Genomic DNA, 19668 nt, shown 5'->3' on the forward strand with positions numbered 1-19668 from the left:
AACCTCTGCCTCCCAGGTTCAAGCGATTCTCCTGCCTCAGCCTCCGAAGAAGCTGGGATTACAGGCATGCGCCACCACGCCCGGCTAATTTTGTATTTTTAGTAGAGACGGGGTTTCGCCATGTTGGCCAGGCTGGTTTCGAACCCCTGACCACAGGTGATCCGGCCGCCTCGGCCTCCCAAAGTGCTGGGATTACAGACGCGAGCCACCGCGCCCAGCCTAAAATACCCATTTTAATTGCATTTCAATGACGTTACTCGGTCATTGACCTCTTACGCAAGGAGGGCGAGATTAGGGAGACAGCTGGACTTCTTCCTCGCCCTCCCTTCACTGGACCGGCTAGCGCAGTGAGTAGCCCTGCCCTTGGTCGATTTGGCATTTTCATTGGTCAATTTTTCTTAGGAGGCTGGCCGTGTGTTGACTCCGCCTACTATGTAGGCGGGGTCTCCCCGCCACAGGGGCTGGGATGGTGGGGGCTGCTGAAGCCGCCATCTTGGATTCCGCGGTAGCGGAGGCGGCCGTCAGGCGCCGCTTCTGGGGAGTGGCCTTTCTTTTCCCCTGCCTCCCGGTTCGGTGGCGGCGGCTCCTCCCACTGGGGGGGCGGTGGCGCGGCGGCGGTGGCATCTGCGGCCATGGCGGCGACTACTGCCAACCCCGGTGAGGAGACGGAGGACTGGGGCGCCTCTAAAGGGGAGGGGCCGAAGGGGCTGACAACTAAGGAGACCCAGGGCTGAGGGGACGCAGCTGGAGCTGAAGGCGCCGGGGCGGGGCGGGGGCCGCGAGAGACGGTGGGGGAGCGGTGACCTGGGGAGGGGCCCGATCCCGAGGACTTGGGTAGACTCGAGTATACCCAAGGGAGCGAGGGGGCAGGTGGGAGTTGGGGGGGCTCCCTGTCCTGACCTCCGTTGGAGCGGCAGCCAGTGCGGGGCTGGCCCGCCCTCACTCCTCGGGCGGCGTCTGGTCTGTGATGTGGTCCTCTTTTAACCCTCTGCCCGCTGGAGCCGCTTGATGCCGAAAACTGTAGGCAGAGTGGCTCGGTTTACTTTAAGAGTAGTTTGGATTCATAAACCTGGACCACACTGCTCTTTAGTTGAGGCGTTGCTTCCAAACATTTAAAGGTTTAGATTTTAATTTAAAAAATAAAAAATGGACATTCTTTGATATATACGACGTTTCTTTAGGCTGTTACCTCCCACCCGCAACCCCCGTCCCCGTCTCCGTCCCCGGACTATACTTTGAAACTTAGATCTTGTGTTAAGAGGGCCTGTAGTGTCTTTGCCTGCTGGGGGCAGGGGTTTGTGTAATGGTTGTGGTTCCGGACAGGTCTTTAGTTCCACAGCCCCAGGTTTAAATCTTGTTAGGCCTACGTCGAGGCAATTTCCAAACTCTTTCAGAAAAGTTTGATTCCACACCATTTCTCAATTTCAAAAAATAATCAAATATCAAAAAGGTTTGGTCTGTTTTGTCTAAGAGATGGAGTAGGGTGTAGTGCAGTTCTAGAGAGATCAGATCTTCAAATTACTAGTCCCAGTCCTCTTTCCTCTATGTTACAGTTATTTCTCCTTAGAAGGCATTTCATTTTAGGGGTCTAGTTTATCTTGCAGACCTTGGTCATTCTTGCCAAATAAAGTCTGTCCTTTTCCAAAAACCAATATATTTGATAGCCTTAAAAAGGGCCTTGAGATATGTGTGTGTGTGTTGCGTGGGGCGGAGAATTTCTTGAAAATAAAACAGTGGGAGTGATTACCCCCATCCCCACGTTGAAATTTAAATTAGATTTTTTTTCATGTTACTGAAAGGCAGTATGATTTTGCAATATCCAGATTTTGATAGGACAGTTGAATCACTGAAATTTCTTTTCTACCGTGTTTCTGGGAATAGCTATTTTAAGAAATGGTTAATTTGTCACGTCATTTTTTTTTTAATCTTTTAAATTTTTTTTAAAGGAAAGGGAGGTAAAATTAATCGCAAAAATTACATTGCAGGAAGTGCTGAGTGATAGAATAAAACTATAAAACAGGAAAAATGCCGTTATGTCAAACCTGACCTTGTAGTAATATAACCTATCTGTGAACTATGGAATAAATAAACAAGATTTTTAACTGATCACACATTGCAAAATACTTATATAACCCTAGTTAAATTGCAAAGCATTTCTCTTATTAAGAAGTGGCCTGGGTAAACAAGTTTTAGTTCATATGTCAGAAGCTTTTTTCCAGCTGTGTGGGTGGGGTTGCTTTATTTTGTTTTGTTTTTTGAACAACAGCAACCAGAATGACAGCCTCTTGACCATATTTTCATAAGCTGATCAATATCAGCTTAAATCTTAGCAGAAAATAGCATATGTTAGTGTGTATGTGTGTGTGCAGAATCCTTGTTAATGAAACAGCTTTGTTTACTATGCTTTGGCTGCTTGCTTCTGCAATTTTTAGATTTCCTTTTTCTTTTTCTTTGTTTTCCTTTCTCCTCTCCCCTCTCTCCTGTCCCCTCTCCCCTCTTTTTCTTTTGCTACAGGGTCTTGCTCCTTGCTCTGTTGCCCAGTCTGGAGTGCAGTGGCAAGATCACTGCTCATGGCAGCCTCCACCTCAGGGGCTCAAGTGATCCTCTCACGATCAGCCTCCCGAATAGCTGGGACTACAGGTGCCTTGCCACCATGCCCGGTTAATTTTTAAATTTTTTTGTAGAGACAGGTGCCTTGCTATGTTGCCCACGCTGATCTTGATCTCCTGGTCTCAAGCAAGCCTTGCCTCAGTCTCTCAAAGTTGGGAATACAGATGTGAGACACTTTGACCAGATTTCTTTTTTGATGTTGAAAACTTATTCCATCTCTTCTGACTTATTGATCCCATGTTCAGTTCAATCAAATCAGAAGATATATTTTCTTTTTTCTTTTCTCCCTTTGCTCTTGTATATCATGAGGAAGAGATCAGAGATACATTGTGGATTTTTTCAGTAGCCTGTTGCATTTTGGGAAATGAGATTAATGAATGGAGGGACATAGGTGGCAATGTACTGTGCTTAGTGAAAGTAAATGTTTTCAGGTCAGAATTCTTTGCTACACTGTCATACCTTCTTTCCTTAGAGCCATTTTAAGGACCAGGGACACCATGCCTATTTCTTTGAGTTTTTTCTACTTTGTATTTTTGCTGGAGTACTAATTTTTTTTTTTTTTTTTTTTTTTTTTACAATTCTTGTTAGTTTTGTCAAGAAGATTTTAAAAAATATTTCACTCTTTAAGCTTCACTTCAGTTAATCCTTTTTAAAAATAATATTTATTTTTATTTTTCAGACAGGATCTTGCTCTGTCTCCCAGACTGTAGTGCAATGGTGTAATCACAGCTCACTGCAGCCTTGAACTCCTGAGCTCAAGTGATCTTCCCACCTCAGCCTCCTGAGTATCTGGGTCTACAGACACACACCACCACACCTGGATACGTTTTTTAACTTTTTGTAGAAATGGGATCTTGCTATGTTGCCCAGGCTGGTCTTGAACTCCTGTCCTCAAGCAATCCTCCCACCTTAGCCTCCTAAACTGCTGGGATTATAGGTGTGAGCCACTGACCCGGCCAAGTTAATCCTTAGGGTTAGTAATAGTGCTTGAACATGTTAATTGTGCTGGTGGCCCTGCAGTGTTTTTCAAGGGGACCACATTCTTCTGCATTTTTCACTGTGGTGCTGCATTAGAAGAAGAGTAAAATATGGTTGATACTCTCTAAGAGTTGTGTTGAAGTAATAGTTCTGTGATGATTTTTTTTCTCGAATTGATAATTCTTCATATTCTATCATTTTTCACTAGTTTTACTTATCACTGGCAAGTAGAACTCGGTGGGTAGGTGGTCCATGAAACTTTAGGCTGTTTCTTTCTTATCTATGGACTAGACAAGTTTTGTTTTGTTTTTTTTTGTTTTGTTTTTTTTTGAGACGGAGTCTCACTCTGTCGCCCAGGCTGGAGTGCAGTGGCGTGATCTTGGCTCACTGCAAGCTCCGCCTCCCAGGTTCACGCCATTCTCCTGCCTCAGCCTCCCGAGTAGCTGGGACTACAGGTACCCGCCACCACGCCCGGCTAATTTTTTTTTTTTGTATTTTTAGTAGAGACAGGGTTTCACCATGTTAGCCAGGGTGGTCTCGATCTCCTGACCTTGTGATCCGCCTGCCTTGGCCTCCCAAAGTGCTGGGATTACAGGCTTGAGCCACTGCGCCCAGCCCAGACTAGACAAGTTTTGAGGAACACATTTTTTTTCCCCATAGGAGAGGGTCTTGCTCTGTCACTGAGGCTGGAGTGCAGTGACACAATCATGGCTCACTGCAGCCTTGACCTTCTGGGAGCATGTGATCCTCCCACTTCAGCCTCCTGAGTAGGTGGGACTACAGGTGTGCACCACCGTGGCTGGCTAATTTTAAATTTTTTTTAGAGACAGGGTCTTGCTATGTTGCCCAGGCCGGTCTTTAACTCCTGGCCTCAAGTGATCTTCCTGCGTTGGGCACTTCCCAAGAGCTGGGATTATAGGCATGACCGCCATGCCCAGCCAAGGTGGAACACTTTTTAAATTGAATGTGTCATTTGTAATGCATTGGCTGAGGGAACAGTTGGGAGGAGATTAGGTATTTGATTTACAATTCCAAATTCAAACTAGAGATGTTGAATGAGTTTGTAGTAAGTGTAGGTTTTTATCTCTCTTGATTCTGGTATTCTCATTAGCAGAGAATTCTTTTTGTGCTATTATGTACAAGTTACTGTGGATGAAGAATGTAGTAGAAGGAAAAGGGTAATACTGTTTGGGTTTGTACGGCTGTCATTTAGGAAGAAAAATTTTTTTAGCTAATTTTCACCTATATAACTTAGTTTTAACTGCGTCAATTAACACAATTCTTACCTGTTACCTTTATTTACCTTTTTCAGATATGGGAAAATAGGAATTCATGCAATGTAAAGTTAAGATGTCAAGATATTCTTTTATGGCCAGGTGTGGTGGCTCGTGCCTCTAATCCCTTTGGGAGGCCGAGGCAGGCCGATTGCTTGAGCCCAGGAATTTGAGACCAGCCCGGACAACGTGACGAAACCCCTTTTCTACAAAAAATACAAAAAATTATCCGAGCACTGTGGTGCACTTTTATAGTCCCAGCTACTTGGGAGGCTGAGATGGGAGTATCACCTGAGCCTGGAAAGTTGAAGCTGCAGTGAGCTGTGATCATGCCACTGTACTCCAGCCTGGGTGTTGGAGTGAGACCCTGTCCCCCAACAAAAAAAGAGATAGTATTTTATTATATTGCAAAGGCCTTTTTTTTTTTTTTTTTTTTTTTTTGAGACAGGGTCTTACTGTGTCGCCCAGGCTGGAGTGCAATGGCGTGATCTTGGCTCACTGCAACCTCCGCCTCCTGGGTTCAAGCTATTCTCCCGCCTCAGCCTCCCGAGTAGCTGGGATTACAGGCACCTGCCATCACGCTGGCTAATTTTTTATTTTTAATAGAGACAGGGTTTCTCCATGTTGGCCAGGCTGGTCTTGAACTCCTCACCTCAGGTGATCCACCCACCTTGGCCTCCCAAAGTGCTGGGATTACAGGCGTGAGCCGCCATGCTCCGCCGCCATCTGTTTTTAAGAATGCTGCCTTGGCCGGGCACAGTGGCTCATGCCTGTAATCCTAGCATTTTGGGAGGCCGAAGTGGGCGGATCACCTGAGGTCAGGAGTTCGAGACCAGCCTGGCCAACATGGAGAAACCCCGTCTCTACTAAAAATACAAAAATTAGCCAGGCATGGTGGCAGGTGCCTGTAATCCCAGCTACTCGGGAGGCTGAGGCGGGAGAATCGCTTGAACCTGGAAGGTGGTGGTTGCAGTGAGCTGAGATCGTACCACTGCACTCTAGCCTGGGCGACGGAGTGAGACTCCGTCTAAAAAAAAAAAAAACAAAAAAAAAAAACACAACTGCCTAATATGCCATAATGACTTTAGTAAGTAGACATCAGTGAATCTTCAGGTTGGAAATATGACAACACCTATCATTTTACACTTAAGGAGACAAACCCAGGGAAAGGAGTGGATAATTAAGTTCCTTCTATATGCCAGGCTGCACTTTCCTATTTTGTTGCTAATCTTTATGTCTAGTCTGTAGCAACTGTCTCCAACTTTTCACATAAACTCTTCAAATTTATGTCACTTTTCATAATTTTGTCAATGTATTTTCTTGTTTTAAAGTTTTTATTATTTTAGATAGTGACCGGGTCTCACTATATTGCCCTGGCTGGTCTCAAACTCCTGGGCTCAAGCAGTCCTCCTGCCTCAGCCTCCCAGAGTGCCGGGTTACAGGTGTGAGCCACCCTCCGAGGCCCATTTTATATTTTCCCTCCACGTTTTCATTGTAGTTGAATGGACAAGTAAGTTTATGGATTCAACAGTATACTTAGGGCTGGACATGGTGGCTCATACCTGTAATCCTAGCACTTTGGGAGGCTGATGTAGGGGGATTGCTTGAGCCCAAAAGTTTGAGACCAGCCTGGGCAACATGGTGAAACCCCATCTGTACAAAAAAATACAAAAAATTAGCAGGGTGTGGTAGCATTCCCTGTAGTCCCAGCTACGTGGGAGACTGAGATGCGAGGATGACCTGAGCCTGGGAGGTTGAGGCTGCAGTGAGCCATGATTGTGCCACTGCACTCCTGTCTGGGTGACTAGGAGACAGAGTGAGACCCTGTCTCAAAAAACAAAACAAAACCAGCATACTTAGGATATAAGTTCCATGAGAGCAGAACTTTTGCTTTCCTTGTTTACCAGAGCATTGCAGTGCTTACAGTGGGTGCCTAGTATGTTGGATTAGAGTTCAATGTATGTGGAATAAAAATGAATGTAAAACCCACTGTTAATATGAAATACCTTTGAAGGGATAAAACTAATTAAGCCATCGACATCATGAATTTGTACTAACTATAATAATATCTAATATTTATTAGTAATACTTACCAGCTGTTCTCATTTAATTTTTATAACAATCGTATTAGGTAAGTATTATTATTCTTGTTTTACAGATGAGGAAACTAAGGCACAGAGAGTGAATAAGTAACTTGTCTGAAGTCACATAGCTGCTAGAAGTTAGACACAGAATTTTATTGTTGGCAGTCCATCTACACAGTCATCATTCTTAATCTCTAAGTTATGATTTTTTCCATTGTGACTTAGAGTCACCTTCCTACTGAAATATAGTACAATGGATATCTTTTGAGAAGGAGGTAGGTGGAGTATTGTCTTTTTTGTAGATGAAAAGGGTGAAATACCACATTAGGCAGCCTGGGGGCAAGGCATTGCTTGGTTGGAGAACCAAGTGCAAGGTGCTGAAAAAAGGAGCTAGAAGAGTAGTTTCCAGGCTGAGTGTGGTGGCTCATACCTGTAATCTCAGCACTTTGAGAGGCCAGGGTGAGAGGATTGTTTAAGCCCAGGAGTTGGAGACCAGCCTGAGCAATATAGTGAGACCTTGTCTCCACAAAAATATATATTAAAAAATTAGCTAGATGTGGTGGTGGATGCCTATAGTCCCAACTACTTGGGAGGCTGAGGTGGTGGGAGGATCTCTGAGCTTGCTAGGTCAGGGCTGCAGTGAGCCATGATCACGCCACTGGACTCTAATCTGGTTGACAGAGTGAGCCCCTGTCTCTAGGAAAAAAAAAAAAAAGAGTAGTTTCCTAAAATCTTTTCTGTAACATTCTATAATTCTTCATTTTGTTTTGTTTTGTTTTTTTGAGACTGAGTGTCCTTCTGTCACCCAGGCTGGGGTGCAGTGGCACGATCTCAGCTCACTGCAAGCTCCGCCTCCCAGGTTCACGCCATTCTCCTGCCTCAGCCTCGCGAGTAGCTGGGACTACAGGCATCCACCACCATGCCCTGCAAATTTTTTGTATTTTTAGTAGAGATGGGGTTTCACTGTGTTAGCCAGGATGGTCTCGACCTCCTGACCTCGTGATCCGCCCACCTCAGCCTCCCAAAGTGCTGGGATTATAGGCTTGAGCTAGCACGCCCAGCCTAACATTCTATATTTCTTTCTCCTAGTTCTGTGTTTCAATTCTTTAAATACTTTTAAGGGTTTTTTTGAGACAAGGTCCTGTTGTGTCAGCCAGGCTGGAGTGCAGTAGCGTGACCATAGCTTCCTGCAACACCTCCAATTCCTAGGCTCAAGCGATTCTCACTCCTCAGTTTCCTGAATAGTTGGGACCATAGGTATGCACCATCATGCCCAGCTAATTTTTTAATTTTGTAGAGACAGGATCTCGCTATGTTGCCCAGGCTGGTCCTTTTTTTTTAAATTTTATTATTATTTTTTGAGACGGAGTCTTGCTTTGTCACCCAGGCTGGAGTGCAGTGGCGTGATCTCGGCTCACTGCAACCTCTGCCTCCCGGGTTTAAGCAGTTCTCCTGCCTCAGCCTCCTGAGTAGCTGGGACTACAGGCACGTGCCACCGCGCCTGGCTAATTTTTGTATTTTTAGTAGAGACGGGGTTTCACCATGTTGGCCAGGATGGTCTCGATCTCCTGACCTCGTGATCTGCCCACCTCGGCCTCCCAAAGTGCTGGGATTACAGGCGTGAGCCACCGCGCCCGGCCTGCCCAGGCTGGTCTTGAACTACTGTCCTCGAGTGATCCTCCTGCTGTTGGCCTCCCAGATTGCTGAGATATCAGGCATGCATCATGCACTGCAGCTTTTAGGGTTATTATTAGAATCCTGTACAAGTTCATGATACTCCATAATTGAGCCTCTCCTAGAAACTTGGTTTCAGAGACACTGTTGCTAGGTCTTTATCACTGATTGTTCCTTCTTTGTCCTTTTTGCTTATCTTTCTGCTTGTTTCTTTCTCTTGTTCAGTATGCTTCTACTTTTCTCTTCTCACCCTTGAGGCTAGGACTCTTCTTTGAGACAGGGTCTTGACTCTTTTTTGAGACAGGGTCTTGTTATGTTGCCCAAGTTGGTCTTGAACTCCTGAGCTCAAATGATCCTCCCACCTCTGCTTCCTGAGTAGCTGGGATTACAAGTGTACACCACAGTGCCCAGCTTGGGGCTAGAACTAAATAGTAAACCAAGCAGTTTCCTTCATTTCTTCCCATTTGCCCACCTACCTGCCTTCCTAGCTGCTTGCCTTCCTACTTCAATTTGACATTCACTTGGTACCTACCATAATCCTCTTCCCTTTGTATTAGTCCATTCTCACACTGCTATAAATAACTACCTGAGACTGGGTAATTTATGAAGAAAAGAGGTTAAATTGACTCATAGTTCCGCAGGCTGTATGGGAGGCAGGGCTGGGGAGGCCTCAGGAAACTTGGAATCATGGCGGAAGGCGAAGGGGAAGCAAGCATGTCTTCACATGGCTGGCAGGATAGAGGGAGAGAAGGGGAAGGTGCTACACACTTTCAAACAACCAGATCTCTTGAGAACTCTATCATGAGACAGCATTAGGGGAATGGTGCTAAACCATTGGAAACCACCCCTATGATCCAATAACCTCCCACCAGACTGCACCTTCAACACTGGGGATTACAATTTGACATGATATTTGGGTGGAGACACACAGAGCCAAACCATATCACCCTTCATTTATCTTTTATGTATAAAAGACTCCAAAAATTTCATTCCTGGCTTCTCACATAAACTACTTTCCTATATTTTTATCTATTTAAAAGATATCTCTCTCTCTTTTTTTTTTTTAAAGTTGAGACAGGGTTTTACTATGTTGCCCAGGCTGGTCTTGAAATCCTGGGCTCAAGCATTCCTCCCACTTCAGCAACCTGAGTAGCTGGACTACAGGTGTGTGCCGTTGTGCCTGGCTGCATCTCTGTTTGAATAGTTTTTTTTTTTTTTTTAATTTATAGAAATGAGGTCTCACTGTATTGCCCAGACTGGTCTTGAACTGCTGAGCTCAAGTAGTCCTCACATCTTGGTCTCCCTAGTAGCTGGGATTATAGGTGTATGACACCATGCCCAGCTCTATTTGAGTAATCTGTTTTTTTTTTTTAAAGACAGAGTCTTTCTGTGTTGTCCAGGCTGGAGTGCAGTGGTGCGATCTTGGCTCACTGCAGCCTCCACCTCCTAGGTTCAAATGATTTTTGTGCCTCAGCCTCTCGAGTAGCTGGGACTACAGTGTGCCACCACGCCTGGCTAATTTTTTGTATCTTTGGTAGAGATGGGGTTTCACCATGTTGGCCAGGCTGGTCTTGAACTCCCGTCCTCAAGTGATCCACCTGCCTTGGCCTCCCAAAGTGCTGGGATTACAAGTGTGAGCCATTGCACCCAGCCTCTATTTGAATAATCTTTAACATCCTATATATGTATGTACTCACCAGTATTTCCTTTAAATCTGCTGTTCTTCCTACCTTTCTGTATCTTTCATCACTATCACAATTCAGTTTTTCATTTCCCCAGGCTAAGGAACTGTAAGTGTTTGGATTTTATTTTTTATGTGTTTATCTGGGTTATTACCTCTTCTCAGGTCTTTTGCCAAATATACGTGTGTGTGTGTGTATATGTATGTGTGTATACATACATATATAAAAGTTATTTAAATCAAAACTATACATCCATATATTAATATTTAAAGACTTAGATAGTTTTATAAAATGTTTGTTACAAAAAAATTATAAGGGAGTCCTCTGCTCCCTTTCTCTCATTTCCTTCTCTCCAGTGGCATCATTTTTATTTCTTTTAACAGAATTCTTTGTTTCTGTTTAAATAAAATGTCCCAGTGAAAGACATTAGTTTCCAGATCAAAGGGGCTGTGCACACATCAAGGCCCATTATGCTGAAATTTCAGCATCAGATAGAGAATATCCTATAAGCTTCAGAGAGAATAAGATTATTCAGATTCAAAAGATTCAGGTATCAGATTGGTCTTTTTTCTCAGTAGTCATGCTGGAAAGTAGAAGACCTTGGAACAGGCTGACCTTGGTGGCTCACACCTGTAATCCCAGCATTTTGGGAGGCTGAGGCAGGTGGATCACCTGAGGTCAGGAGTTTGGGACCAGCCTGGCCAACATGGTGAAACCCCGTCTCTACTAAAAATACAAAAATTAGTTGGACGTGGTGGTGCGTGCCTGTAGTACCAGCTACGTGGGAGGCTGAGGCAGGAGAATTGCTTGAACCTGGGAAGCAGAGGTTGCAGTGAGCTGAGATCACGCCACTGCACACCAGCCTGGGCAAAAGAGTGAAGACTGTCTCAAAAAAAAAAACAAAAAACAAAAAACTTTGGAGCAATGCCTTCAAAATTCTGAGGGAAAATAAATTCTAATTTAGAATTCCATAGCTAGGCAAACTATCAATTAGTGAAATAGAAGAAATATTTTCATACATCCAAGGCATTTCTTACACCCTTTCAGGAATCCACTAGAAGATGGGCTCTACCAGTAGGAGATAGTAAACCAAGAAAGTGGAGATACGAAATATAGGAAATAGGCAGTATAACACAGAAGAAAAATGAAGCATGTAATATGCATACACTGGTGTTAGTTTTCCTGTTTTCAGTACGGGTCCCTCACTTTCACCTTTATGTCGTGTTCACTAGACTGTAAGACCTTTGATTTATACTCTCCAGAGAGTAAATCTGTCTTTTGACAGAATGGAGAGGGGTAGTTGCCTTGGTTAGAAGGAATAGAGAAAAGGATCTAGGAATCCATCTCTGTAGTAAACAGATGCTGAACTAATTCTCCTTATTTTCACTTCATTCACCCTACCCTGCATACCCAGAGTTACCTGGACTCACCAGCTTCTGAGACTTTGGGGAATTCCATAGTGTAAATTGAGTTGGTTTTCTACTTTTTCCCTTGTCAGTTTAGGATTTAGTTCTTGTCGATCTCCCAAGGCAATAGTCCATTTTATCTCTAGTTTCAAAAAAATTATTGCTCTTCTTCTCTTATTCTTTCCATCCTTGTGGTTTTATGTCTTGTGTAAAAATTTTTGCTTTTAAAAAATTTTTTCCTGTGTGTGAGTGAAGAGAGAAGAGAGTAGAAATAGATAGATACATTTAATTCACTATCCTTACTCAGAAGTTGCATAGTTTAAAATTTTAGAAGTAACTACCTTTTTGTTGTGCCATCCTCATTTAGGCCTTTATCACCTTGTTTTTTTATTAATCTTGTCTTCCTACTTCTATTACTTCAAACTTTAAATCTGTCAGATTAATTTTAATTTATATTTTCATCTTGTTACTCAGACTTAAAGTTATATGTTTGTCTTTGTTGAATCTGATCCAGGTGTTTCGTCGTGGCATTCAAAGCTTTCTCTTGGTTAGCACTTGACATCTTACCTTTTATAGGTCTTTTTCTTTACAGCTCTTCACAGTTGCTGTTATGTGTCACCTAATGACACTTTGGTCATCAAAGGACTGCATGTATGATGGTGGTCCCATAAGATTATAATGGAGATGAAAAATTCCTGTTGCCCAGTGACATCATAGTTGTCATAAGGTCTTAGCACAACACATTACTTTTTCTGTGTTTAGATACATAAATAGTTACCACTGAGTTATAGTTGCCTACAGTATTCAGTATAGTAACATGTTGTACAGGTTGGGAGTAATAGGCTGTTACTGGGACTAATAGGCTACATATAGGTATGTAGGCTGTACACCTACATACCTAGGTGTGTAGTGGCTGTACCATCTAGATTTGTGTAAGTATACTCAATGATATTCACACAATGTTGAAATCTCCTAATGACACATTTCTCAGAACATATCCCTGTTGTTAAGTGATACATAACTGTATTTTCATATCTCCCTTTAGACTTGCTCATATACTTTTATCTATGTGGAATGCCTTTTTCTTCTTCTTTACTTTTTTTTTTTTTTTTTGAGACGGAGTTTTGCTCTTGTTGCCCAGGCTGGAGTTCAGTGGCTCGATTGGCTCACTGCAACCTCTGCCTCCTGGGTTCAAGCAATTCTCCTACCTCAGCCTCCTGAGTAGCTGGGATTACAGGCACCTGGTAATTTTTTATATTTTTAGTAGAGACGGGGTTTCACCATGTTGGTCAGGCTGGTCTCGAACTCCTGACCTTAGGTGATCCACCCACCTCGGCCTCCCAAAGTGTTGGGATTACAGGCGTGAGCCACTGTGCCTGGTCTCCTTTACTTTTTTTAAGGCCCAGCTTGATTTACCTTTTTGAAACTTCCCCATGGGCTGGTTGCCTGCCTTCTTTATTTTCTTCAGTTTCCTCTTCATATTGAGCATCTTCTCTGCAAGTACTATGCCAGGCCTTAATTTAAACCAGGATTATCTTCTCTGAATTTACCTGGCACTCTTTTTTTTTTTTTTTTTGAGACAGAGTCTCATTCTGTTGCCCAGGCTGGAGTGCAGTGGCGTGATCTCGGCTCACTGCAGCCTTTGCCTCCCAGGCGATTCTCATGCCTCAGTCTCCCAAGTAGCTGGGATTATAGACGTGCACCACCACACCTGACTAATTTTTGTATTTTTAATAGAGACGGGATTTTGCCGTGTTGGTCAGGCTGGTCTCAAACTTGACCTTAAGTGATCTACCCACCTCAGCCTCCTAAAGTGCTGGGGTTACAGGCATCAGCCACCATGCCTGACCTCCATGGTAATCTTTTTTTTTTTTTTTTTTTTGAGACGGAATCTTGCTCTGTCACAGGCTAGAGTGCAGTGGCACGATCTTGGCTCATTGCAACCTCCGCCTTTTGTGTTCAAGCGATTCTTCTGCCTCAGCCTCCCGAGTAGCTGGGACTACAGGTGTGCACCACCATGCCTGGCTAATTTTTGTATTTTTAGTAGACACGGAGTTTCACCATATTGGCCAGGCTGGTCTCGAACTCCTGATGTCGTGATCTGCCTGCCTCGGCCTCCCAAAGTGCTAGGATTACAGGTTTGACTCCATGGTACTCTTATATCCTATATAAACGTATTACTAAAAGTATGAACTTTTTTTTTTTTTTTTTTTTTTTTTACAGAGGCAGGATCTCACTATGTTGCTCAGGCTAGTTTTGAACTCCTGAGCTCAAGCAATCCTCATGCCTTGACCTCCCAAAGTGCTGGGATTATAGGCATGAGCCACTGCACTTGGCCCTGAACTTTTTTTTTTTTAATGGAAAAAGTGTTTTTTCTTAGGAAAGTAACATATGCTTACTATTTCAAATTTATAGGCTGAAATAGAAAAATTAGCAGTAACATAAAAATATACTCAGCCTTAATGTATGTTAAACTAACAGTGATAATTGTTTTTTACCAAGAAAATGACCACAAATTTGAAGGATTCCCAAAACACAGTGCTGTTGGAGGTATGGCTAAATTGATGCAGTGGATGAGGCTTTAAATTGGTATAACCTCCTTGGCAGGTAATGGGCAATCAAAGTTTTAAGTGTGTCTACCCTTAGGCCCAGGGAGTCATTTTCAGAAATAATATGGAAGTACTGGCACCTGTGCATGAAGATACACAATGATGTTCCTTGAAACATTATTTATAATAGTGAAGGTTTGAATGTCATAACTATACATTTATAGGACAGAGTACTATGTAACTGTTAAAAAGAATGATCTACGTGTGTATTTATTGCCATAGCAATATATTGTTACGTGGAAGAGAAAAAGTCCAGAATAAGTACATCTGTACTTATGGTGGGGTTATGGCGTGATAAACCCATTGTAAATTGAAAACATCCTAAGTCAAAAATACATTTAATACACGTAACCTATTCTTAGCCTAGACTACCTTAAATGTGTGTGGAATACTTACATTAGCCTGCAGTGGGCAAAATAATCTAACTTAAATTCTACTTTATAATAAAGTACTGGATATTATGTAATTTACAGAACACTGTACATTACACTGAAATTGTAATGGTTTCCCACTATCATAAAGGTGAAAAGCCCTACATGGAACCATTATAAGTCAGGACTGTTTGTATAGTATGACCCCTTTTTTTGGGTAAAAATTACCGAAACCCTGGCTGGGCGTGGTGACTCATGCCTGTAATCAGGCACATACCACATGTATGGCCAATTTTGTTCATTTTTTTTAGAGATAGGGTCTCACTATATTGCCCAGGGTGGTCTTGAACTTCTGGACTCAAATGATCCTCCTCCCTCGGCCTTTTAAAGTGCTAGCCTTACAGGTGTAAGCCACCATGTTCAGCCCCACAGTTTCTTTATCCGTTAACCTGTAGATAGACACTTGGGTTGCCCTCACCCTTGACTACTGTTGAATAGTACTTCTATGAACGTGGGTATACAAATGTTTCTTTGAGACCCTGCTTTCAATTCTTTCAGGTATATACCCAGAGGTGGAATTGCTGGATCATGTGGTAATTCTATTTTTAATTTTATTTTTTTTTGTGATGTTGTCTTGCTGTGTTTCCCAGCCTGATCTTGGACTCAAGATTCTCCTGCCTCAGACCCCGAGTAGCTGGGACTACAGGTGTGCACCACTGCACCGAGCTTTATTTTTAATTTTTGGAGGCATCTCCATACTGTTTTCTATTGCCATTACGCCATTTTACATTTCCACTAGCAGTGCATAAGGGTTTTAATTTCTCCACATCCTTGTCAACCCTTTATTTATTTATATATTTTTGGATAATAGTCATCTTAATGAGTAGCTAATGCTTTCTCATTGTGGTTTTGATTTGCATTTCCCTAGCGATTGGTTATGTTGAGCACTTTACATGTATTTATTGGCCATTAGTGTATCTTCTTTGTAGAAATGCTTGTTCAAGTTCTTTGCCCATTTTAAAATTGGGTTTGCTTTTTGTTGAGTTGTAGGAGCTCTTTATATATTTTGTTTTATTTTTTATTTGTTTATTTTTTTGAGGCAGAGTCTTTCTCTGTCGCTCAGGCTGGAGTGCAGTGGTGCGATCTTGGTTCACTGCAACCTCCGCCTCCTGGGTTCAATTAATTCTCCCTGCCTCAGCTTCCCAAGTAGCTGGGATTACAGGTGCCCACCACCATGCCTGGCTAATTGTTGTATTTTTAGTAGAGATGGGATTTCACCATGTTGATCAGGCTGGTCTCGAACTCCTGACCTCAGGTGATACGCCTGCCTTGGCCTCCCAAAGTGCTGGGATTACAGGTGTGAGCCACCGTGCCTGGCCACTCTCTATATATTTTGGATATTCTGTGTTGCATATATGATTCGAAAATTTTTTTTTCTGCTGGGCACGGTGGCTCATGCCTGTAATCCTAGCATTTTGGGAGGCTGAGGTGGGTGGATCACTTGAGGTCAGGAGTTAAAGACCAGCCTGGCCAACATGGTGAAACCCCATCTCTAATAAAAATACAAAAATTAGCCAGGCGTGGTGGTGCGTGCCTGTAATCCCAGCTATTTGGGAGGCTGAGGCTCGAGAATCACTTGAACCCGAGAGTTGGAGGTTGCAGGGAGCCAAGATCGCGCCACTGCACTCCAGCCTGGGCGACAGAGTGAGACTCTATCTCAAAAAAAAAAAAAAAAAAAAAGAATTTTTTTTTTTTCTATTCCATGGTTTGCCTTTTCACTCTGTTGGTAGTGTTATTTGATGCACAAAATATTGTACATTATACAGTATGAACTAACAAAAAACAATGAGATGTGTGTAGATAGATATTCATGATGTATATTGAAATGATGAGCAAGTTGAAGATCAGGCCTCCATTTTTTACTAAGAGAAAAATGCACCCTTTTTTTTTTTTTAGACAGGATCTTGCTCTGTTGCCCAGGGTGGAGTGCAGTGGTGCAATCACGACTCACTGCCCCCTCGACTTCCCAGGCTCAAGTGATCCTCCCACATCAACCTCTTGAGTAGCTGGGACTACAGGCATGGGCCACCATGCTGGCTAACTTGTATTTTTTGTACAGATGAGGTTTCACTGTGTTGCAAAGGCTAGTCTCGAACTCCTGGGCTCAAGTGATCTGCCCACCTTGGTCTCCCAAAGCTCTAGGATTACAGGCATCCGCCATTGTGCCCAGCCTGCACCTCTTTTTGATTACAGAGTTAGGTATATATAAACTGAGATTGAAAAATAAGAGAAAATATACTCAGGGCTGGGCTCAGTGGCTCAAACCTGTAATTCCAGTGCTTTGGGAAGCTGAGGTGGGAGTATTGCTTGAGCTCAGGAGTTTGAGACCAGCCTGGGGAACATAGTGAGACCCTATCTCTACAAAGAAAAAAAAGAAAAAAAAATCACCGAGGTGTGGTGGTGCCCACCTGTAGTCCCAGCTACTTAGGAAGCTGAGACAGGAGGATCACTGGAGCCCGGGAGGTAGAGGCTGCAGTAAGCCATGATCATGCCACTGTACTCCAGCCTGGGCTGGACAAAGTGAGACCCTGTCTTAAAAAAAAAAAAAAAAAGTACTCAGCTGTTACTAATGGTTACTGCTGGGGGATGAGATTGAATTGGAAGGAGAGAGGAGAGGTACAGGGGGGCAGGAAAGGGAGACAATAAGGAGGGACTTTCAGTTTTACTTTACATAATTTTCTTTTAAGTATTGGAATTTAGGTGATTTTTCCTTTGGGGTTTTCTGTATTTTCCAATCACAATAAATAAAATAAGTTATAAATATTTGTTGCATGAATGAAATGTATAAACCCATTTATGTATTTTTTTAAATTAGTATATTATTAAGTCTATACAATATTAGTATATTGTTACGTACGTACAAGCTTTTTAACATGAAGTTTGCAGAATATAGTACTTCTTCCAAACTCTATGACATGGGGGGAACTGAAGTATGGGGATATCTCGTACCAGTGTAAGAATTCAAGAAGAGACCGTGTGTGGTGGCTCATGCCTATAATCCCAGCACTTTGCGATGCCAAAGCAGGACAATCTCTTGGAGCTAGGCGTTCAAGACCAGCCTGGGCAACATATCAAAACCCCATCTCTAAAAAAAAAAAAAAAAAATTAACTGAGTGTGGTAGTGCGGGCCTATAGTCAGTCCTAGCTATTCCAGAAGCTGAGGTGGGAGGATTGCTTGAGCCCAGGAGTTTGAGGCTGTAGTGACCTATACCAGTGATTATACCAGTGCACTCTAGCCCAGGCAACAGTGAGACCTGGTCTCAAAAAAAAAAAAAAAAATCAAGAAGAGCAATCTGGATATGAGCATTTGGGATTTTTAGCAAACTGCTGAGATTTTGTCTATAGCTTGAACCTTTCTTTTAGCTAACTTGATGATACTGATGATAAGCAAGGACCATCTTTTTAAAAATGTTTACTTCATTATTTTCCTGACAGAAATGACATCAGATGTACCATCACTGGGTCCAGCCATTGCCTCTGGAAACCCTGGACCTGGAATTCAAGGTGGAGGAGCCATTGTCCAGAGGGCTATTAAGCGGCGACCAGGGTGAGTTTGAGTGTAGTGTGTTATGAATATCTCTCCTATAAACCAACTTTAGTTGCTGAATTTATTTAGTTGCTGAACTCACTTCGCTATTCCTGAGCATCTCACTTCAACTTGATTACTTACTACACTACTGTCATATAAGTCTCCTTAGTCCCTGTATTTTTGTTTATGAAGAATTTATGTTTTTATCCAAGTTTCCCGTAAGCAGTTCTTTTTTTAAACCAAAATTTCTGTAAGATAAAGGACTGTAGCTAAGCCCAGAGATTTTACTATGCCTGAGAAAACTGTTTGCTGCTTTCATTAAGCTTTGTTTCTGTTTTCCCAAAATCATTTTGGTAGGCTGCTTTTCTGAATTTAGAGAATGCTGAGCTCTAGAATAGCTGTCTTCTAAGTTATTGATATGTTGCTTGGTTTGGAATGCAGAGTCCATTCAGCTCCAAAAGTATTTATTAAATTCCTAATTAGTGTTATGGCATTGTGCTGATTCCAAGTAGGATACAAAGATGAATAAGACACAGTCCTTGTTTCTAAGTTGGTTGTGTTCTGATAGAAATAATTATTATACACATGAATATATGATAGAATATGCCTAGTTTTGTTAGGAACAAATTTGATAGTATGTTTGTCTGTGTATGGAAATATGCATTTGTTGGTAAAGACTGAGAAAAGCTTCAGAAAGGAGGTTGCCTTAGAGGGGCCTGGAAGAATGGGCACTATTTTATTTACTTTTTGGTATTTTCCTTTTTCCTTCTTTTTCTTTTTAAAAATTGTGCAGCTAATTATAACCAGTCTTTAAGTTTTGTCCCACCAATAGTAATGGAAGAGTGATGCTTGGGTTCAGTGGTAACATGAGTAACATATTAAGACTTGCTATATGTTCAGTAGCTTTACAGATTTTAACCATTTGCTGAAGCATAAGCTAAATAAGTAACTTTCTAAGACTGTAAAGCTAGTAAGTGTCAGATATAGGATATAAACCTTAGGGGTTTAGCTTTGTAGCTTACTCTTTAAACACTGTGTTATGGTTATGTACAGTAACAAACAAAAGTATTATAAATATCAAAATTAGGGCATCACTTGAGAAAGTTATAGTATATTTAAAATGGAATGCTATGTAGTTATAAGCGACAAATATGTTTCAGTGTAGAAAGATGTTCACAATCTATTAAGAAAGGTTACAGTATTATAGTATTTCACTGTCAAAAGACATGTATAACATGTACATAGGAAAAAACTGAAAGAATATATACCAGATTTCTGGGTAATAGTATTATGGGTGACTTATGGTTTCTTTTGTTTTTGATTTTTCAGATTTTTGAAATGAACATGTATGATTGGTAATCAGAAAAATATATTAAAGGAAGTCTTTAAAA

At 42.2% G+C, this 19668-nt stretch overlaps 1 protein-coding gene across 12 annotated transcripts in view; it reads left to right on the forward strand.

Moving 5' to 3' along the window:
- Nucleotides 1–425: 425 nt before the first annotated feature.
- The window catches only part of ARNT (aryl hydrocarbon receptor nuclear translocator), a 66592-nt gene continuing 47349 nt past the window's right edge, over nt 426–19668 (forward strand). For 2 of the 12 annotated variants that reach the window (XM_063694615.1, XM_019021878.4), the window contains exons 1-2: nt 15262–15281; nt 18184–18295. In XM_063694615.1, the coding sequence (XP_063550685.1) occupies nt 18196–18295 (100 nt within the window). In that variant the 5' untranslated portion in view covers nt 15262–15281; nt 18184–18195. Of the gene's footprint in view, nt 658–15246; nt 15282–18183; nt 18296–19668 lie in introns of those variants that run through there. The other 10 variants (XM_019021849.4, XM_055358255.2, XM_055358271.2 and 7 more) reach the window with 9 other exon arrangements.

Source organism: Gorilla gorilla, chromosome 1, assembly GCF_029281585.2.
Source record: "Gorilla gorilla gorilla isolate KB3781 chromosome 1, NHGRI_mGorGor1-v2.1_pri, whole genome shotgun sequence".
Lineage (NCBI taxonomy): Eukaryota > Metazoa > Chordata > Mammalia > Primates > Hominidae > Gorilla > Gorilla gorilla.